The following is a 22,045-nucleotide window of genomic DNA, read 5'->3' as shown; positions in this document are numbered from 1 at the left end:
GCTCACCTCTTTCCACCTGCTCACGTGCTTGTTGGTTTGTCATTCCAGGGTACGGGCAGACCCCTAAGCTGAAGGTCTCCCAGAGGAGGATGCCAAAGCTCCACACGTCACTTTCAGAACTGTACCTCCCTAGAGGACACACAGAACCACAACCAGGTGAGTGGATGAGTAGGTGACCATTTCCGGGTATGCACTTCTATGTCATCACATATTAATATATTTAAACTTACCAAAGGAACTCTGAAACCAGTGATCCTATTCTCTGCACGAGTTTCACTCTCCAAAAAATGAACACCTTCCAAATCATATCCCCCCTCCACCCCCACAAAAACAAACATTCAGCCAGCGTGCAAGCTTGCTTTCCCTGTGGTACCTAACTGAGATGGATGGTTTATATAAACAAGATATAAGTTTGTACACATCAATGCCTAGGAGATTAAGTAAGTTGGATTTCTGCACTTTTGTCTTCTGCCTGCATCATTTTCATTCTACTAAGATTACAAAGTTAAAGCAATAAGGAAAAGTTTCTTAAATCGTTTACTCATCACTGTTTACAGATATTCTTACTTGCTTAAAGGTCTTGTTTTTCCCACTGACAAGTTTCACTTATGGAAAATATATTTGTGTGTGTGTGTTGAATAGAGTACAAACTAACAGAGCTGGCTGATAGAAACAACTTCTTTAAAGTACATGGTGCCTTGTTTTGTTGAAGTCCTGATGCACTGGTTTTACTAGGCTACACAAGCTAAGCTCATAGGATTCTTTTTTTTTTTTTTTAATAATCTTCCAGAGAAGCAGAAATAAAAGCGAACACCAAATACATTCTGGAGATGGATGTGAAGTCAAGGAGACAAAGCAGAAAAATTCTTTCCAATATCCAAGAGGTAAGAATTTCCTAGATTTTCCCAACATTTTTTTTTTTCATATAGGGCATAAACTATTCAAACTAATCCTCATTTGCAGCAGTGTTACAGGAATTATGAAATCATTTCATTTCTACTTCCTTGTAGCTATTCACCTTAACCTTTCCATTCCAGGATTTATAAATGCCCCTCTAAAATCATCCAATTTCTTTAAAGTAGGATGGTCTTTTCACTTTCTTGAAAAAAGTAAAATGAGAACCAGAGTAAGCCTACATTATAGCAATTTCTCCAAAGGCAGAGCTTGGAGTATGCTTACTGATTATCATCTCCAGCTGTGTACATTAGCTTCCTTCTTAGTAGACTAGGTATGGACATTCACTATGATATTTAGCAGGAAAATTCATTTTCTTGTCTGCATATCAACTCTTTCATGTCTGGCATCCAATAATTTAATACCTTTTATGAAAGTCATTCAATGGCTACAGTTAAGACTAATTGATTCGTCCAAGAAAGTACAAGGAATACAGAGTCAATACCTTCTTTTTGTAAGATAATATCTGGACAGATATCTAGAAAGGCATATTTTATATAAACCAACACTCCATCTTAAAACGTAACTCTATAACCTTGACCTTTGAAGGATTTTTAAAATTTATTTACATATTTATGTTATTGAGGTAGAGTTGATTTATAATAGTTTCAGGAGTACAGCATAATGATTCAAAATTTGCAAAATGATCAACACAATAAATCTAGTAAACATCTGTCATCACACATAGTTATATTTTTAGATCTATTCTCTTAGGAACTTTCAGATATGCAACACATATATATTAACTACAGTCGCCATGCTGTACATAGCATCCTCTTGACCCACTCTATCCATTTCACCCATCCTGAAACCCACCTATAGCTAATACCCATCTATTCTCTGTATCTATGAACTTGTGTTTTTTGGTGTGTATATGTACTTTTCTATCTGATTTAGGCACTCAAGATTCATCCATGTTGCCACAGATGGCAAGATTTCACTCCTTTTAATAACTGAAAAGTATCCTATTGTACATTTTTACTACATTTTCACTACATTTTCTTTATTCATTCATGTATTGATGAGCACTAAGGTTGTTTCAATATCTTGGCTATTGTAAATAATGCTACAATGAACATGGGAAGTGTTACATCTCTTTCAAATAATGATTTTATTTCCTTAGATATACATCCAGAAGTGAAATAGCTGGATTATATAGTACTTCTTTTCTTTAATTTTTCGACAAACCTCCATACTGTTTTACTTTGTGGCTGCACCAATTTACAAGCCCATCAAAAGTGCACAAGGGTTCTCTTTTCTCCACATCTTTACCAACATTTGTTATATCTTGTCTTTTTTTATAATAGTCATTATAACAGATATGAGGTAATATTTAATTGTAGCTTTAATTTCATTTCCCTGATGATTAGCAACATTGAGAATCTCTTCATGTACTTCTTGGTTACCTCTATGTTTTCTTTTGGAAAATGTGAATTCAGACCTCCTGCCCATTTTTTGATCATTTTTTTTGTTTTTGCTTTTGGGTTGTATGAGTTCTTTATATATTTTGGATATTAACTCATTAGCAGATATATAATTTGCAAATATTTTCTCCCATTTAGTAGGTTACCATATTATATAACCAACTAGTCTATGATAATGGAGTAATGATAGTCTATTCAGCAAGTGGTATTACAAACACCATACCACTCTCTTACACCATATACAAAAATAAACTCAAAATGTATTAAAGATTTAAGTGTAAGACCTGAAACCATAAAACTTGTAGAAGAAAACATAGTAAATTTCTGACATCAATCTGCATAATGTCTTTTTGGATACAGCCCTTGAGCAAGGAAACAAAAGCAAAAATAAATAGAACTTCATTCAACTGAAAAGCTTCTGTACAGCAAAAGGAAACCAAAAAACAATCTACTGAATGGTAGGTTATATTTGCAAATGATAGATAAGGATTTGATAATCAAATTATATAAGAAACCTCATATAACTCAATAACAAAAAATATAACCAATATGATAAAAAATGGGCAGAGGAGATGAAAAGACACACATCCATATGTTCACTGCAACATTACTTATAATATCAAAGATACAGAAGCAATCAAGATGTCCATCAGATGAATGGGTAAAGAAGACATAAATATATGCACTGGAGTATTACACTGCATTAAAAAGAATGAAATCTTGCCATTTTCAAAACATGGATGGACCTAGAGCAGTGATGGCGAACCTTTTGAGCTCGGCATGTCAGCATTTTGAAAAACCCTAACTTAACTCTGGTGCCGTGTCACATACAGAAATTTTTTGATATTTGCAACCATAGTAAAACAAAGACTTATACTTTTGATATTTATTTTATATATTTAAATGCCATTTAACAAAGAAAAATCAACCAAAAAAATGAGTTCGCGTGTCACCTCTGACATGCATGTCATAGGTTCGCCATCACTGACCTAGAGGGTATTATGATACGTGAAATAAGTCAGAGAAAGAGAAAGACAAATACTGTATGGTTTCACTTATATGTGGAATCTAAAAAAATACACCAAACAAAAACAGACGTAGAAATAGAGATCAAACTAATGGCTATCAGAAGGGAGGGAGTAGGACGAAGGGGAACAGAGTCAGTAGTAATGTGATCACACTGTAAAGTATAAAAATGTCCAATCACTGTATTTAACACCTGAAACTAATATAATATTTTTTTTAAATACTTAAAAATATAATGCTTGAAGCCTGGCTGTTAAGAGATATCTGGAATTAGAATTGTGATTTGTAAATACTGTCATCAGCTTGAAATTCAACTAAAATACACTTTTATTGAAAGGCAGAATTTTGCTTACAAGAGGAGTTGTAAAGGCAATATAATGTAGAAGATCTAGCAAATAGGTGTAAGAACAAATTCTAGAGATCTGGATTTTACTGGTAAGCCTTTAGGATATCCTAAGTCCAGGTCCAGCTCATGTATAGGGATGCTATAAGAATGAATAAGAAGGGGCTTAGCGATGTCTTGTTATCCAAAGAAAATCTCTGTGTAAATACAGGGGTTACAATCCTATATTTTATCTATCCTGTGATTGATCTTCTTAGAGTAATAACCACCACCACCCCAGAGAAGAATCATGATAGAAAATAACAGAGCTGCTGCTTTCTCTAGATATTCTCTAGATATGAGGAATAGTGGATTTAGTTTCGGACCACTAGGAAGCTCACAAAAGCTTCTCTTGATAGCACCTGGGAAGACAAACTAAGGGTGAGGCTCACTATCTGTAGAACGTTAACTTTGAAAACTTCATTGTTGCAAACTAGAACAGCCTTGTCAACTTCTCATAATGGCAACTACCTACATGTGTCTATCCCATGGTATCCTTGGTATACAAAATACGAGATTCTGGTTTCTGCCCCAACTAAGTCCCAAACGAATTACATTCCACAGCTTTATCTGGAAAACATCGGTTGGTTCCTCAGAAAGTTAAACATAGAATTACCATATGCTTCCTAGTGTTTACTTAGAATAATTGAAAACAGGAACTCAAATCCATGTACACAAATGTTCATAGTGATGCTATTCACAAATGTCAAAACTGTTGAAAAATACATCAATGGATGAATAGATAAACTGTGGTAAATACATAAAGTGGAATATTAATCAGCCATGAAAAGGAATAATACAGTCTGCAACATGGATGAACCTTGAAAACATTATGCTAAGTGAAAAAAGCCACATATTGTATGATTCAATTTCTATGAAATATGCAGAACAGGTATATCCACAGCATTAAAAAGCAGGTATGTGGTTGTCAGTGGCTGAGGAGAGAGAATAATGGGGAGTAACTTCGTACTGGGTAAAGAGTTTTATTTTGGAACTAGATGGAGGTAGGGGTTGCACAACATTGTGAATTGTACTAAATGCCACTGAATTATTCACTTTAAAATGGTTAATTTTGTTACATGCATTTTATAAAAAGGTTTATTTGTCTGAATCTAATGCCTAAATTAAAGACATTTATAAATGCCTTATTTTTCATGAAGTAATTCCTCATTTTAAATCAACAAAAAATCATTTTATGCTATCTTAATTCAAACCACACAACACCCATTCACCAACCCATGGCTTTTATGCTGCTTCCCTTACTGAAAATGCAATTTCTAATTTCACTCAAAGCACAATCTTTTTCTTTCAAAATTCTTGAGCTGTTACCCATCTTGTTATGGCCCATTTCATCCCAACCACAGATAATGCAAGCTGTATTTATATCCAATTACAATGACACATAAAAAATTCAAGTTAAAAAAATCCCTGCTGCTTTAAAATGCAATTCCCATCTCTTTCCACAAGATTTATACAAGTTCCAGAGACTGAGATGCTAAGAAACCATGTCAGTTTTCAGAGTGAGAAACTACAGGATTGATTGGCTTAATATTTTAGGAACCTAACATTAGATGAAGTTATAAGAAATTCAAAAGAAATGGGCCAAAGCCACAGCAACACTTTTACTCTGTGTATAATTTGACTCTTAAAATGAAAATCTGGTAGTGACATCAGCATCATGGCAGAGTGAGAAAATCTCTTGGTCTCTCCCCTCAAAATAGATTAAAATCTTATATACAATAAAATACATAGAAGAAAACATAAGAACTAAACTATGGATCTTAGTCTCAGAGAGGTTTTTGTGAACTTGACCCCAAAGGCAAAGGAAGTTAAAGTAAAAATAAATGAATGGCACTACATTCTTCTGTACAACTAAAGAAACCATCAACAAAACAAAAAAGCAATCAACTATATAGGAGTATATATTTGCAAACACTACTGCTGATAAGAGGCTAGTATCTAAAATATATAAAGAACTTAACAACAAAACACTTCAATTTATAAATGGGCAGAGGACCTGAAGAAGACATACAAATGGCCAACAGATACACTGAGTGGCCAGATTATTATGACCACCTGACGTTTTAGGCAAAATAGCTATAATTTCACGCTGAAGTTGCTAGAGGGCCAGACCATTATAAATAGGGAAGCAGGTTGTTTACCACGACAGTAGAAGTGATTTTTTTTCCTGAAGATATGGGTAAACAACGCGATTTAACAGCCTTTGAACATGGGATGATTATTGGTGCTCGGAGCCATGGAGCGAGTATCAGCAAAACAGCCGAAGGCCTAAGCGAATACCTTTGCTGACTGCAGTTACCAAGATAAAACATCTCCAATTCTCACAGGAACACAAGGATTGGACAGTCGAGCATTGGAAAAAAGTCATGTGGTCCGACGAATCACATTTCCAGTTGCATCATGCAGATGGCAGAGAATTTGGCGGTAACAGCATGAAAGCATGCACCCCACATACATGAGTACAACCCTTCAAGCTGGTGGGGGCAGTGTTATGGTTTGGGGCATGTTTTCCTGGCATGATTTGGGCCCTTGAATTCATGTGGAACAATGTCTGAATAGCACGACATACCTAAGTATCGTTGCTGATCAAGTTCATCCTATCATGTTGATGGTATATCCCAATGGAGGTGCCTTCTTCCAACAAGACAATGCGCCATGCCACGGTGCTCGTATTGTGCAGGAGTGGCTTCAAGAACATGAGGGCAACTTTACCTTGCTTAGGTGGCCCCACAATCACCAGATCTCAATCCAATTGAGCATTTGTGGGACGAAGTTAAAAGAGCCATCAGGCAGCTGGTTCCATAACCATCAAATCTCACAGAACTGGACAGTGCTATTCATCAGGCATGGTGTCAGATTCCTTGCATCACCTTTCAACATCTCGTGGAGTCAATGCCAAGAAGAATCGCCGCAGTATTGAAGGCAAAAAAAGGTGGCTCAACGAAGTACTGATGGGGTGGTCATAATAATCTGGCCACTCAGAGTGTGTGTGTGTGTGTGTGTGTGTGTGTGTGTGTATCCCATGTTCAAAGGCTGTTAAATCGCATTGTTTACCCATATCTTCAGAAAAAAATCACTTCTACTGTAGTGGTAAACAACCTGCTTCCCTATTTATAATGGTCTGGCCCTCTAGCAATTTCAGTGCAAAATTATAGCTAATTTGCCTACAAACATCAGGTGGTCATAATAATCTGGCCACTCAGTGTATATAAAGATGTTTGAATTCACTAGCTATAGGAAAGTGCAAATCAAAGCCGCCATGAGATACCACCTCACACCTGTTAGAATGGTTATTATCAACAAGACAAGCAATAACAAATGTTGGAGAGGCTGTAGAGAAAAGGAAGCTCTCACTCACTACTGGTGGGAGTGTATACTGGTACAGCCTCTATGGAAAACAGTATAAAGGTTCCTTAAACAATTACTAAAGCTAGCATATGACCCAACAATCCCTCTTATGGGTATCTACATTTATTTGTAAAGATATATGTATCTCTATGTTCACAGCAGCCAAGACATGGAATCAACTTAAGTGTCCTTTGATGGATGATTAGATAAAAAATATGTAGTACATTTAATACAGTGGAAGACTACTCAACCGTAAAAAGCCTTTGCAACAATATAAATGGGTCTTGAGAGTATGATGCTAAAGTGAAATAAGTCAGATGGAAAGGAACAAGTAAAACAAATTCATAGACACAGACAACAGTATGGCAGTTACAAGAGGGGAAAGGATGAAGAGGGTAAAGGGTCAAATGTGTGGTATTGGAAGGAGATGACTTTGGATAGTGAACACACAATGCAATATATAGATGATGTAATATAAAATTGTACACTTGAAACTTGTATAATCTTGTTAACCAATGTTACCCCAATAAATTTAAAATTTTAAAAAAATCATTTCTCAGATAATGCTTGTACATGTATCCATCTTTTAAATCTAGCAATCTTACATATAAAAATCTGATCAAAAAGGTCAATGAAGTAAGTTGGTGCTCATGTTTAAGTGCAAAGTATGAACATTTTATACCTCATTCTAACTTTTGCTCTGTAGTACCCCTCTAACTTTGCTTGTGAATGTTTTTTTCTGATGGAGCCTCCCCCCCCCCACCTTTTTTATTTTTATTTTTTTACCACCAAAAGGAAAGAGTCCAATCTTACCATAATTAAGAGCTTCTGGTGCTGTCCATTTAATGGGAATCTGCTTTAAGCCAGAAGATGAATACACTCCCCCATCCTCTTGGCGAGACATTCCAAAGTCACTGATTTTCAGAACATTATTTTCACCTACCAGGCAGTTCCTTGCAGCAAGATCCCTAGGTTACAAACACAGAAAACACCCTTATTAAAACAAATTAAAAGACACTTTCACATTTATGACTTCTGCACTTTGCATTTTTTACATTTGCAATGTATTTATAATGAGGCTAAGGATGCTGTGATTTACCAGTCTCTCCCATCTTTTCTGTCACAGGTAAAAATCCTCCATGCCAACATTTGCATATGGAACAGTCCACATGCTAATTTTCTAGGCACCACATCCATTTCAATTTAAATAGGAAAACTGATTCTAGGGTTAAGAGAAAATCACCAAGGAGTGGCCAACCAAACTCGACATTATTTCTCCTTTGATTGCTTTCCTAGAGCAGCACCATCCAACAGAACTTTCTGTGAGGGTGGCAAGTTCTCCATCTGTGCTGTGCTATTTAGTAGGTAGCCATTATCCACATGTGGCTAATGTGATTGAGAAACGGAATGTTTTATTTACTTTTAGTGTATTAAATTTTAAGTAGCTGAGTGCTCCTAGTAGTTACTGAGTAGTAATCTGCAGTGTAATCTAGAGCTTCCCAATACTTTTTCTGCTGCATCTGGGTCAGACAAAACTACATGATGACTTGGCCCTGTCTCTCTCCCCCTCTTCATCTTGCCCCACTCTTTCCATAATGTGCTATATTCTAGACATACTGGGCTTATTGCTCCCCAAACATGACAAGCGTATTTCCACTGGAGGGCCCTTCCCTTTGCCTGGAGTGCAATCTTAGACTTTTGCATAGCTGGCTCCCTTTCATTCTTAGCTCAAATGCCCTCTCCTCAGAGACATCTGTCCTGACCACTCCTGTCTGATAGGGAAGACAACAGTGAACAAAACAGACCAAGTCCTTACTCTAATTTTAGTGGGGAAAGCATTCAATAATCAAATTCAAATATACACAAACTGCTACTATGCGCAGAAGCGACGGGCAGAACCCGAGAGCTCAGTTAGGAGACAGTCTTAGCCTACACTAAGATGAAAGTGGTGGAGTTGGTCAGAAGCTGTCAGATTCAGGATATATTTTGAAAGTACAACCAATAGGATATTCTGGTAGATTAGATATGGAGTAGGAGAGAAAAAGAGTCATGATGACCCTAAGATATTTTGGCCTAAACCTCGGGAAGAATGGAGCTGACATTTATTCCAATTGGGAAGGCTATGGGAGGACCTAGTGTAGCAAACATAGCCAGTTGCCTCCTAATGTCCATTTACTACTCTTCAGTAAAATAATCTTGATTTTAACTGAGTATAATGCTATCCATATTTCCCAACCTCTCCTATAGCTCCTACAACTAGATGTGGCCATAATCTAAGTTCTGGCCAATGAGATGTAAGCAAAAGAGTTGTCTAGAATTTCTAGGAAGTTTCTTTAAAAGAAAGAGGAAATACTTTTACATTTCTCCCTCATGCTAACACAAAGAAGAAGCACACCAAAGTTGGGAAAACATCAAGAGGTGTGGAGCCAGGTTCCCTGATGAGTATGACTGCCATACATATTCTAGATTGTCTACCTCTGTATCTCTGGAGTTTTTTTGTTTTGCTAGTGCATGAAAGAAATTTCTATGTCATTCAAGTACTATGTCATTCAAGCAATTTTTGTTTCTTAGCTTTTTGTTTTTTCTTTTTTTCTTTTTCGGGGTATATATGTTACCATATGCAGTAAAAACAAATCCAATATTGGGGATGGGTGGTTTTGGACTTGTTGAGTTTGTGTTGTCTATTAGATATCCCAGTGGAGATGTTAAGTAGGTAGTTGGGTATTATTAGTCTGGAGTTCAAAAGAGAGGTCTAAGAGTTGTTAGCTTTTATATGGTATTTGAAGCTATGGATTGGAGAATGCTTTCACCTAGAGCAGCGGTTCTCAACCTGTGGGTCGCGACCCCTTTGTGGATCGAATGACCCTTTCACAGGGGTCGCCTAAGACCATTGGAAAACACATATATAATTACATATTGTTTTTGTGATTAATCACTATGCTTTAATTATGTTCAATTTGTAACAATGAAATTGGGGGTCACCACAACATGAGGAACTGTACTAAAGGGTCGAGGCATTAGGAAGGTTGAGAACTACTGACCTAGAGAGTAAGCATAGAGAATAAAAAGGCGTTTAAGGACTAAGCCCTAGAATACTCCATCATTTAGAGAAGGATTGAAGAAAGGAGACTGAGAAGGAGCAGCAAGTGAGGCAGAAGGGAAACCAAGAGAGAGGTTGGTGTCCTAGAAGCCAAGTGAGGAAAGCTTTACAAGAAGGAACAGCAATAGACTCTATCAACTACTACTGAGAGGAAAAATTAGGGCTATGAATTGGCTACTGGATTTGGCAACATGGATTTTTAATGAGACACTGACAATAGCAATTTCAATCGAGTGGTGAACACAAAAGCATGATTGGAGTGTGTTCAAAGAGAATGAGAAAAAGAAGTGGAAATACTGAGTTTATATACTCTTGAATACATTTGCTATAAAAGAGAATAGAGAAGTAACTATAAGGGGGTTTCAGGTCAAAGGAGTTTCCCCCCCTAATAGGGGGCTATTACATGCATATATAGATGGTAACAGTATTGTACAGAGGTAAAACTAATGCAGAAGGAAAAGGTGACAATTGCAGGTGTAAAGCCCTTGAGAAAGTAAAAGGGGATGGGGATAGGATCCAATGGTGCTCTTCAGAGCTGTATTCCCAGTGCTCAGAATAGTACTTGACACATTGTAGGTGCTTAATAAATATTTTCTGAATGAGTATATACACACCATCTTATCCTAGGAGTGATCCCTGCTGAAGACAGATTGTCTATTCTATGCTTTGTCCTTTTTAATACTTTTTCCCAACTGAGGAACAATCAACAACTAGTTTCTCTTTCAACTGAGATGATTTTACATATTTATCTTTGGAGTGCATCTCTAAATATCAGCAGGACTAAAAACATCTAAAAAATTAAAGTCTAATTTATATAACTGGTCTTGTAACATCAGCAGTACCTTGAGCAATTAACTGAATATAACTAGGTTGATTGTCTGCTGAAGCAAAAATATCAACAATATCCAGAGGATATAACAGGAACTTAGAGCCTAAACAATATAATATTCATAACATTAAGGGCACAATTCAAAATTGCTAAACACACAAAGAACAAGAAAAATGTGATAAATTCTTAAGAGAAAAACAATCAACAAATGCCAACATTATGATATCAGATATAAAGTAGCTATTAATGCTTCCTGAAATAAAGGAAAACATACTTAAAGTAAGTGGAAATAACAATAGTATCCAAACATTTTAAAAAGAGGAGGGTAATTGCCTAACTCATTTTGTGAGGCGAGTAGAACTCTAATACAAAACCTGACAGAGAAATGATCAAAAATTACAGAAAAATACCCTCATGAAGACAGAGTCAAATATTTTTTTAACAAAATATTAACAAATAAATTACAATGATGTACAAAAGATAGCACATCATGACCTAGTATGGTTTAGCTTAATAATGCAGGTTGGTTTAACACTTGAAAATTAATCAATGTAATTCACATTCACCAGATAAAGAGAATACAGGGGTAAAAGCCCTATGATCATTACAATTGATAGAGAAGAGGCATTTGACAACATTCAATATCTGTTAATGAAAAATGCTGAGCAAACTGGAAATATTAAGAAACTTCATCAATCTGACGAAGGGCATCTATAAAAAAATTCAACCATTGCCGTAGGTGGGTGGCTCAGTTGGTTGGAGTGTCACTCCACACACCAATAGATTTAAGGTGCAGCTTTGATTCCAGGTCAGGGCAGATATCTAGGTTGCGGGTTCTATCCCTGGCTGGGGTGCGTACAGGAGGCAACCGTTCAATGTTTCTCTCTTTCTCCCTCCTTTCCTCTCTCTCTAAAATCAATAAGCATATCCTCAAGTGAGAATAAAAAATATTGAACCGCTAACATCATACTTAATGGTGAAAAACAAAATTGTTTTCTCATGAGATCAAAGCAAGGCTGCCTGCTTTCACCACTTTTTCAAAAGGACCTCTGTTCTGATAGTCCTGGCTTTGAAATCCTATCCTATATAATAAAAGCATAATATGCAAATCAACCAAACAGTGGAACAACCAGTAGAGCACTGACCACCATGGGGCAGACACTCAACACAGGAGCTGCCCCCTGGTGGTCAGTGTGCTCCCACAGGGGGAGTGCTGCTCAGCCAGAAGCCGGGCCACGGCTGGTGAGCCCAGCGGCGATGGCAGGAGCCTCTCCCGCCTCCACTGAAGGTGGGTGGTAAGGAATGAGGGGTCCTGGACTGCGAGAGCCCCAGACTGCGAGAGGGATGTCTGACTGCCGACTTGGATTGGGCCTAAGCTGGCAGGCGGACATCCCCCAAGGGTTCCCGGACTGCGAGAGGGTGCAGGCCGGAGCTGAGGGACACCCCCCCACCACCAGTGACGAATATTTGTGCACTGGGCCTCTAGTAAGACATAAAAGAAAAAAAACTCAAAGGCACAGTAAAGTCAATAAAACAAATGGCTAAAAATAAGTACAGTAAAAGACAACTAAGTTCTTTACACTTACAGCTGTAAAAGTTGTTGGAGAAAATAAAAATAAATGAAAAGATATTCCATGCTCATGGAGTGGAAGACTCAATGTTAAGATGCCATTATTCCCCTTCTTCCCAAATTAATCTATAGATTTAATGCACTCCCAATCATTATTCTAGCAGGTGTTTTTGTAAAATTGATTCTAAAATGGGTATGAAAAAGTTAAGATTCTAGAATAATCAGGATAATGTTAAGAAGTACAAAGTTGAAGGACCTAACCTGATTTTAAATTGTACTATAAAGTTATCGTGATCAGTAGAGGTCAGTAAAGATAAAAAGATATAGCACACTAGAACAGAATAAAGGTCCAGAAATGGATCTACAAACATATGGTCAACTGATTTCTGACAGAGATGCAAGGTGCACACTGCGTACCTCTTAGTCCTGGTCACTGAGCCACTGACTCTTTCTTGGGGCCAAATGCAAGCCCTCTTGGTGAGAAGGAGCTTTTATTCACTGCAGCACTGTAGGCATTTACAGGATGTCGCCTTTAGCACTTTCCTCAGAATAGCACCTACGCTTTACAAATACATGCACTTCTGTTGTCATGACTATCTCCACTGCGCCACCAGAGCAGAGGTTTGTCCTCTGTAATGAGGATTACGGTTCTGCGAGTGACTGATCTAAAACCAATTCAGAGAACCCTCCAATTCAATGTAAATAACATTTCAATAATGACTGCAGAAAACTGTACTTGCTTTGGGTTGCATTAAGTTCAAAGGGATGGAAATGGTAGCTTTTTTGGCATAATCTACGAATTAAAGTAAAACCTAGGCCTTCAGGCAATAAGTCTACACTGTAGACTCACTGCTTGCCTAATATTCCAGTAAGCATTAAAGGAGAGAGGAACAACAGATTTGACCTCTGGGCTGAGAAGCCGGCAATCTAATTTGGGAGGTAAGGCAGACATAACACCTTTCCCCCTTGTTTCTCTCCATTTCTTTCTTTATTAAGCTCACTGCTGCCCATCCTTGAGTCAGATTCTCAAGGAGACACACCGGTGCTCCCGCCTCTTCACACATGAAACTGCTCCAAAACAAGCCAGTATGAGCCAGTGCATTACAGACTGTGGATCCTGCAGGAATTCAGAGATGAGAAATGTCATAATAGGCCGGCGTGTCGTTCACAGGAGGCATCAGATGCAGCTCTATCTCACCACATGCAGAGGAACAGAACAGCAAACGCTGCCGACTGCCAAGAGGAGATGGAGATGCCCTACTTAGATCTGCTGAATGATCTTATTTGAAGATTCAAAGTCAAACTTCTGAGTGTGTAGCAGGAGTGTCTTGCAAGCCATATATAATACGAGACAGGCTAATTAAGGATAAAATGAGAACAGAGAGCAGCTGCAGGAAACCCAATGCCAGCAGGCAATGGAGATGAGCAAATTTTCTGTGCTCTCTGAAAAGCACAACAGTGGGCATCTCCCTCCGTGGCGATGTTGCTTCTCAGAACAAACATGATGGTAAACCAGGAGGCAAACGCCAGCGTCCCTCTGCCAGACTGTTTTACCCCAAACATCATTTATTACTTGCAGCTATGATGCCGCAAGTCAGGATTTATCCCTTATATAGGAAAGGAATTAGAGAAATTGTTGCTTTTGGGGGGTGGGAAGAAGGTACAAAACTATGCCTACTAGGTCTGGATAATACTGAGCCACAAAGAGCTATGAACATTAAGGAGGAGAAAACCTCTTTAAGGCCCTGAGGTATCCTCATTCTGATTAAGACATGGCATACAGCCAACAATCCAGAGGGTGGGGAATAAATGAAGCCGACTTCATTTGTCTAAGTTCTGATAAAAAGCGCAGACTTATCATATCTTATTGCTATACAACAGTGATGGCGAACCTTTTGAGCTCAGCGTGTCATAGGTTCGCCATCACTGCTATATAACAATATCTATATTGTGAGAGTTGCAAGCATATTTTGAGGGCACCAACCTTGAAGTATTACATCATATACTAGCTCTTGGACCTTTAAAAGTTCACTTCCTCTTAACCTCAGTTTTCTCATCTGAAAAGTGGGGATAATAGTATCTACCTCATAAGGTTGTTGTGAGAATAAAATATGTAAACTCCTTAGCACAGTAATTGGAAAACAGTGGGTGCTCAATAAATGTTAGCCACACACCAATATAAACTGTGCATTTATCACAACAAAACTTACATTTTAGCCACAGAAACCATATATTGGAGAATCACTCTCCTTTCTCCTTCTAATTAGAATGAACTATTTGACAGTTTTTTCTTTATCTACACTAATAAAAGAGAAACATGCAAATTGGTGTCACTCTGCTACACCCACCAGCCAATCAGAGTGACTATGCAAATTAACCCAACAAAGATTGCGGTTAATTTGCATACACAGGCGTGGAGCGAAGACTGAAGGCTCCGGCTGGAGTGAAGGCTGAAGACTGAAGAGGCTTGGTTTCTCCGCTATGGCCGGACCAAAGGCCTGGGCCCCGGGTGCCCGAAGAAAACTGGTGACAGCAGCCAGGGGAAGAAAGGCTTATTGTGCGAATCTTTGTGCAACGGGCTTCTAGTATGAATATAAAAGCCTTTCAATTTAGTTCTAATAACAACTGATGTGGCATTTACTACGTCAGGCACTATTCTAAGCACTTTTCATATATTAAGTCACTTAATTCCCCTAATTTACGGTATTTATGATTTTCATATTTTTTATGATGAAACTGAAAGACTTGCCAAAGTTTGCACAGCAGCCTTTGTGGGGGAAAGCAGGACTTGAACCCATCAGCCCAGCCCCATGCCTGCCACGGTAGCACCTGCTATAATGCCTCTCAGCTAGTAATTCTCTTCTAGAATATAATCAAACCACACACCACTTCATCCATGGCCAAGGGCTACAAACTTTTGAATTTTAAGCTACAAAAGAGCCCAAATTGGTTACCTTCAAACTTCTTCTCCCTCAAAAGAGGGGAAAAACCCAGAAAGTATATATAATAAGCATATGAAAAATATGTTTTCTGAAGGAACCCAACGTTACCAACTGCTTTAAAACAATATGCATGAGTTGTGATGGAAGGAGAGTATGACTGCCGGTTTATTGTTGCAAAATTGAGTGCGCATTGATAGAAACAGAACCACAGGCCGTCTCACAGAGCACACCGGGAAACTGAGGTTGGGCAAAGGGGGGTTTCTTTAGCAACAGAGAGGGCACCTTGGGCATCATTTTATACTGGCCAATGCCACTATTTATTAGACAATGCTGCAATCAGCCAAAAAGATGATCAGCCAAATTTTCCTGCAAATCACATGTTGCTTATTTCCACTTCAGAATCTACCTGATCTTTCCTTTAAATAAAATACATGTAACTATGAAAACCTCCCAACATTTCTCATTTTCAATTATGCCCCTGATCTCAAACACAGTCTTCCATTCATCATAGTGTTCCTCATGGCCTCTCTTCCCTCATGATGTCTCCCTTGTTGAATTCTGTGCCCATTATTAATGAGGCACTTATTTCTAAAAGAACGGACCCCAAAGGAAGCCCCAGCTGCAAAACTAAAAATTAGTCCCACTATTAAACTGCTTTTTCCCTTCCTCTGAAAAACTGGTGTCACAGACTTCTGGGAGGTTGGAAACAAAAGTACTACTTCTGTGGATGCAGTAGTAGGCCAGGTGTGGAGTGAGGGTTAGAGTATAATTTGTGCTTTTTGTGCTCAGGGCTGGTCCAAGGCCCTGTGGGTATATGTGGTAAGAACCAAAGGACTTGCTGTTCCTGAACAGTCTCCCCTGATGCCTGCCAGGACACACAGAATCCTCAGTATTTGCCTCCTTATTTGCTGAGAACCACTGCTAAAATGCAAATATGTTACCCGTGGAGAAGGGGGCACATATTAACACTTATTCACATTTTGGCATAAATGATTTGAACAGATCATCGAGAAGACACCATATAAACAAAACCTTAAAGCAGTGGTTCTCAACCTTCTGAATGCTGCGACCCTTTAATACAGTTCCTCATGTTGTGGTGACCCCCAACCATAAAATTATTTTCGTTGCTACTTCATAACTGCAATTTTGCTACTGTTATGAATTGTAATGTAAATATCTGATATGCAGGATGTATTTTCATTGTTACAAATTGAACATAATTAAAACATAGTGATTAATCACAAAAACAATCTGTTTTCCGATGGTCTTAGGCGACCCCTGTGAAAGGGTCGTTCGACCCCCAAAGGGGTTGCGACCCACAGGTTGAGAACCGCTGCCTTAAAGGGATGGATGGCATGACAGAGCAGGTATGTTCTATAGCGGAGGGAACTGGCCGAGAAGAGCTGACTGGGTGGGGCATGCAGCAGCTCTAGCAGACAAGTCAATTTGGGTACTGAGTGGGGGCAACAATGCAGATTTAACTTCTAAAACATTTGTCCAGGGCTAGCTCTGGTGTACCTAGTCTAACCCAGGTTCCATTCCTCTGGGAAGTAACAGAGAAGCATCACCACATGAAGCCTAGATGCCTCACCCCTGAATCTACTCATCTGGGGCTGCCCCAGGGCTGCACCCCATGGACAACCAGGCCTTCAGCGATTTCCTCTGAGGCCTTTACTTAAATGGACACATACAGAAGTTCAGCACATACAGAAGAACTTCTTTTTGGTTCTTTAATATCCTTTCCTTGGGCGACTTCCCTAGTAGAGGATTCTGGTTGGACATGTACAACTCCAAATTCCACATATTCTTTTATTTAGCTTAGACGTTAAATTCCTACATGGCTAGTGAAAGAAAGGGAACTCACATGGATGCTGAAAAAATTCAGAACCAAACGCATTGTGAAACACTTGCTTCCATCCTAAATTAACCTGAAAAACCTAAGGAGAATTGTCTTTGTATTTAACTACTGTGATTAATCAGGGTGTTGCACAGTTTTATGAAGTGGGTACTCTATTTGCACAGTCAGATGTAAATCTCTCTCAGTCACTGTTTTCTGCTATCACCTGTGGGCCACATTCTAAAATGAGATACCAAATCTCTAGAGACTACCTCTCGGTATACATGTTAAATAAATATTGATCTACTGTTAAATATCTCAATAAATAGAAGAACGAGGCAGAGAGGAGGACAAATTAAAATAACATTGATCGAAAATAAATGTTTAAATCTGTTTAGTTCACAGAAACATACCAAATCCCAATGGGCAGTTCAACAACAAAACTGAGCTTAAGCATGCACATTGAAGGCCAATGTCGGAGACTGCAACAAAATGCACCGCAAGGACTTGCCTCCAAAGCCAGCCTCAGTGCTAATGGCAAGAGCCTCTAATCCTAACAGACTTCTGGAAGGGAGATTTGAAAAATATCCACCCACTACCATTCTGAGAGGACAAGAAGCGAAAACAGAAGCCATTTGCCTGAGTGACAAATGATATAACTTAAGATGTTACACGTAGATGTAATAAGTTACTCTGAGCAATAGTGAAAAAACTGACAAAACCCTCTTTACTGAATAGCCATTGTGGTAACAGTCATCATGATAATAGCTACCTTTTACTGAGGGCTTTATGTGTATGTGCCAGGTAGTGTTTTAAATGTTTTTCACGTAACCCATTTTCTGTCAATACTCGGCTTCATGCATACTAATCGGAACATTAAGTACATTTCTGGTTTTTGCAGAAGTAATAATGCAAACATCTCCACTCTTGGGAGTTTTAGACTAGGGATTAGGAGAACAAAGTTCTCACCAGTGTTTTCCTTAATAAGCTGTGCAAGCGAGTACATCACACATCATTTTCCGGGGCCTTCGAAAGGAGAGCACCAATGCTTGACTTTTCTGAGCACAAGGGCTCCTGTATAATGTCAAGCAGTTTTATGACTCCTTTGTACTGCACCCTGATGGGAGTTGTATGTTTCATAAAGGCCAACAGAGAAAATGCAACATGATGAAAAGCTACTAAGAATAATGTTTTGAGACAAATTTATGTTAATCACAACAGTAAAATAGTACTGAATATCGGTATGTAACAGGACATTATTCTCGAATGATGCCTGATGCAACTTGGAACACTTGCAACAATTTGGAGGAGGCAAGGATCCTTGGTCCACCAGTTGGTAGCAAGTGTATGGCCCTTTCAACTCTAATATTGTGTACGTTCTAGGTTAATGGTATTGTCTTCCTGTAATGGGCCGGATGAATCTAGCCACACAGTCAGGCTAGATGGTCCTAGTGAAGCGTTTTCCCTGTTTCCAGTGCAACAGTGAGTGCCAGCAGCTAATGAATGGAGGGTAAGTTACAAGAATGCCACTCCATGCAGCCAAGGGTCCCACCCACCTCAGGGCCAAACTATTGCAGTGCAGCATCCTCTAGCTTCTGCTGAATAATTGTGGGCTGCGACCAAGAAAACACACTTCCCAATCCTATCAGAATAATAGTAATCATTATTAAGTGCCTAGTATGTGTCAGGAACGATGCCAGGAGCTTTACATATTATCCTAATCCCCATTTGAAGTGTAGAGTATCTCTATTATACAGAGAAACTCAGACTCGGAGACTAAACAATTCACCCGAGAACACATAGCTAATAAGTGGCCGAGTACAGAACCTGTCTTGCTCCAAAGTCTTTTAAATATTCTATAATGCTGAGGGTTTTTTTGGGTTTTTTTTTGAGATATTATTCATATTTGCAATCCCCGAGAAGACAGATTACTGCCATTTTGTTCCTGAAACTTGATCTCTTTCCCATTTAAGTTTAATGAAACGGAGTCTCTGACTCAGTGCTGAGGTTATGCAATAACCACCGCAATGTAAGAACATATTGAGAAGACTAAAATATGCATTACTTTTTCTATTCTAGTTTCTATTCTATTTTTCCATTCCTGTATAAAGACACATAACAATTCCCCCATAATCATTTGTGATGGTTTATACTTTCATGATGTGATAGACATACTCACACTGGGCCCTAAATTAAGATATAAAAGGCACATAAAGGAGCAGAGCAACTGCGTAGTCTGATGTACAAGGTGCCATAATGAGCCTCAGGATCATTTAAGTTTTTATAATCTGCAAAATGTTCCGCTACTAATGAACAAACACACTCTAATTATGGTGGAATGCACCTAGATTTAGATACTAAATCTGCAGGTGGTTAACTCTTTGCAGGATTAACTTCTCTGTGCCAGGGATGCCACCAACTGCACTTTGTTGAGTCAGTCATGGACAATATTCCCCAAGCACCCTGCCCCAATTCTCCAAACCCGACGCTTGCACTTTTGCCTCTGTTTGGCGGTGCCTAATCGACTTTTAGGCCATCCCTTTAGGCGGGTCAGAAGGCAGCCTCACCTGGCATGCTAACACAGAAAGTGTCTCAAGAATAGCACTCTGTACAGAGGGGAAAAATCTAATCATATTTACTGTGGCACCAGTATCCTGTTAATGGAAAGCACTTTTCAGTATTTATAAGAATTCAAGAGAAGTCATGGCTTTCTTTCATTTATCTCAACAGTTCTTTCCTTGCCTCCCATTTACGTTCTTTTAAAATGAAATTTTCATTATTCCTATTTCTGTTTCTCATGTGTGTTTTTTTTGTTTATGAACTGATATCTCAGGTGACTTTGTAATAAATTTTCTTTCAGTGATATGATTGCTTTCACTGTATGAAATTCAAAGAGGAGAGTCTAAGTTATGAATACAGGTCTATTTTATAATTAATTCATTTTTATCTTGAAACAAAGATCTGAAATTCAATTTCCTTTATGTCTCTCTATATTTTCTTTCCATAGTCAACAGTCAAGAGAGCTTGCCTTTATCTTTGTTCAATTTTAATGCTGTATTATGTTTGATAATATAGTACAAAAATAAAGTCTTAAGACTCAATTTCATACATGTAACTATTTTTCTCTTTTTGTAATTCTACAAGATAAGAGTTTAAAAAGATATTCACCAAATGACCTTCTATGATTAGTTGTTATTTGTTCTTTCTGTGATTATTTGATGTAATCCATACATAATCTGCATTTTGCATTCACGAAGGATTACTTGTCTGAGCAAATATTAACTTTGTAAATACATGTGTCCTTTTGGACTCTTAATGAAATTTGCATTTACCAACTGGCAGACCACAGTTACATAAAACAAAAGTGTCTGAAAGATTCAAGGACAATACAATAATTTAGGTAAGTGTAAAGCCTATCATGCCTAAAGGTTCCACAGAATTCTGGCAAATTACAGTGATCTCCAAATTACCAGGGGGAACTGTGACAGCTGCTCAACAGCATTCACAATGGTGGACAGCAATGGAGGCCAGTCAAGGGGAGGATCTCAGTGTTTTGATGAAATTGCACATGGAATAACTACCTCTGTGGGAACTGAACTAGGACACAGGGTTTTTACATTCCAAAAAATACCAAATTGTCATGTTAGTGCCATCAACTGAATTTTAGTTGATATTATGTAATAGTTGGGCCTTTTAGATTATCCAAAGTATTTTAATCCCAACCCGAGGACATGTTCATTGATTTTAAGAAAGGAGAGAGAGAAGCGGGAGAGGAGTAAAGGGAGAGAGGGAGAGAGAGAGAAACACTGATCTGTTACCTCCTGCATATGCCCTGACCTGGACCTGGATCAAACGTAAAACCTAGGTATATGCCCTTCTGGGAACTGAACTTGTATCCTTTTGGTGTATGGGAAGAGGCTCCAACTAACTGAGCCACACTGACCAGGGCTATCCAAAGTATTTTTAAGGCAAAGAAATTAGGAGTTACAACTGCAAACAGAGTTTCCATATTAAGATCTTATTTTGGCATCAATGGTAATTAATCTGACATTAAATACATGCCGCAGGTCAATATATCTTTCACTCTGAGGCCCAACACATTAAATAACAATGATTCGAGAAGAGGTGAAGTCATGTCTGGTTATTTGATCCAGGAACTGATTAAGGAGGCTATACCACGTGTCTATTACACAGATGGGCTTCTATGTTCTAAGGACATGCCCTTCTATGGTTCCTGATTGACATACACAAAAACCCTTACTATTTTACACCAAAAATACACACTTATTTTGTACTTTTTGAAAGTACTACCATTAATTGTATAATTACAGGTTCTAGTTACTTTAAGTATACAAAATAGGATATCTATATGTGAATATGTAGGTACATATCCACTCATCAGTCCACCATTGGTTCAACTCTCCTCTATTGGCCTAACTAGGTACCAGCCCTCTGCAATGTGCTGCAGAGAAAGACAGCCTCATTCCCACCCTCAAGAGCACATACACTATGTGAGCACATAAACAGCAATACTGGAAATTACAAGTTTGAAGGTTAGGAATAGGCTCTCAGAGACAGGTGTGGTATGAAACATATGGCCACAATATTTTGT

General features: G+C 38.4%; 1 protein-coding gene across 4 annotated transcripts in view; it reads right to left on the bottom strand.

Annotated features, from left to right (window-relative positions):
* FER (FER tyrosine kinase) overlaps positions 1 to 22,045 on the bottom strand; it is a 308,974-nt gene that overhangs the window by 5,037 nt on the left and 281,892 nt on the right. For all 4 annotated transcript variants that reach the window (XM_070412423.1, XM_070412422.1, XM_070412425.1 and 1 more), the window contains 2 exons: positions 7,969 to 8,123; positions 7 to 129 (listed from right to left, as the gene is read on the bottom strand). In XM_070412423.1, coding sequence (XP_070268524.1) covers positions 7 to 129; positions 7,969 to 8,123 — 278 coding nt within the window. The remainder of the gene's footprint in view (positions 1 to 6; positions 130 to 7,968; positions 8,124 to 22,045) is intronic.

The sequence above is a fragment of the Myotis yumanensis genome, unplaced genomic scaffold (genome assembly GCF_028538775.1).
Source record: "Myotis yumanensis isolate MYYU_CA2020_CCGP unplaced genomic scaffold, mMyoYum1.0.hap1 SCAF_4, whole genome shotgun sequence".
In the NCBI taxonomy this organism is placed as follows: domain Eukaryota; kingdom Metazoa; phylum Chordata; class Mammalia; order Chiroptera; family Vespertilionidae; genus Myotis; species Myotis yumanensis.
The sequence above is the reverse complement of the archived record's forward strand: the minus strand, read 5'-3'. Positions and strand labels throughout refer to the sequence as shown.